Source organism: Suricata suricatta, unplaced genomic scaffold, assembly GCF_006229205.1.
Source record: "Suricata suricatta isolate VVHF042 unplaced genomic scaffold, meerkat_22Aug2017_6uvM2_HiC HiC_scaffold_36677, whole genome shotgun sequence".
NCBI classification, from domain to species: Eukaryota; Metazoa; Chordata; class Mammalia; order Carnivora; family Herpestidae; genus Suricata; species Suricata suricatta.
The window spans coordinates 1-694 of record NW_021883410.1 but is presented as its reverse complement, the minus strand read 5'-3'; the positions used below and the strand labels follow the sequence as shown (position 1 = coordinate 694).

Genomic DNA, 694 nt, shown 5'->3' with positions numbered 1-694 from the left:
AGAAGCAGCACATGGTTACATGGGAATGAAAGTGTGGGAATGCACGGTTTCCAGCAAGACAAGTGTTGGAAGTGTAAATGTTTTTATCTGAGAAGAGCTATGGAGTAGATGAAAAGGTGGTTATAACAGATCACACTTTGTTCCTTGTTATTCTGCAGACAGAGGAGAGATGGAGACAGAGAACAGCACAGTGGTGACAGAATTCATCCTCCTTGGTCTGACCCAGTCTCAGCATGCTCAACTCCTGGTCTTTGTGCTAGTCTTAGTTTTCTACCTCATCATCCTCCCTGGAAATTTCCTCATCATCCTCACCATCAGATCAGACCCTGGCCTCACAGCCCCCCTCTACTTCTTTCTAGGCAACTTGGCTTTCCTGGATGCATCCTACTCCTTCATTGTGGCTCCCAGGATGCTGGTGGACTTCCTCTCTGAGAAGAAAATAATCTCCTACAGAGGATGCATCACTCAGCTCTTTTTCTTGCACTTTCTTGGGGTAGGGGAGATGTTCCTTCTTGTTGTGATGGCCTTTGACCGCTACATCGCCATTTGTCATCCTCTACGCTATTCCACTGTCATGAACCCTAGAGCCTGCTATGCCTTGCTGTTGGCTCTGTGGCTTGGGGGCTTTACTCATTCCATTGTACAAGTGGCCCTCATCCTCCACTTGCCCTTCTGTGGCCCAAACCAGCTGGAT

At 48.0% G+C, this 694-nt stretch overlaps 1 protein-coding gene across 1 annotated transcript; it reads left to right on the top strand.

The window, feature by feature from the left end:
- Positions 1-169: 169 nt before the first annotated feature.
- LOC115285058 (olfactory receptor 4N5-like) lies at positions 170-691 on the top strand (the record flags this gene model as incomplete). The annotated part of the gene is made up of 1 exon (XM_029931462.1): positions 170-691. A coding segment is annotated over exon 1 (522 nt), but the record flags the coding sequence as incomplete, so codon positions are not given.
- Between the last annotated feature and the right edge of the window lie 3 nt (positions 692-694).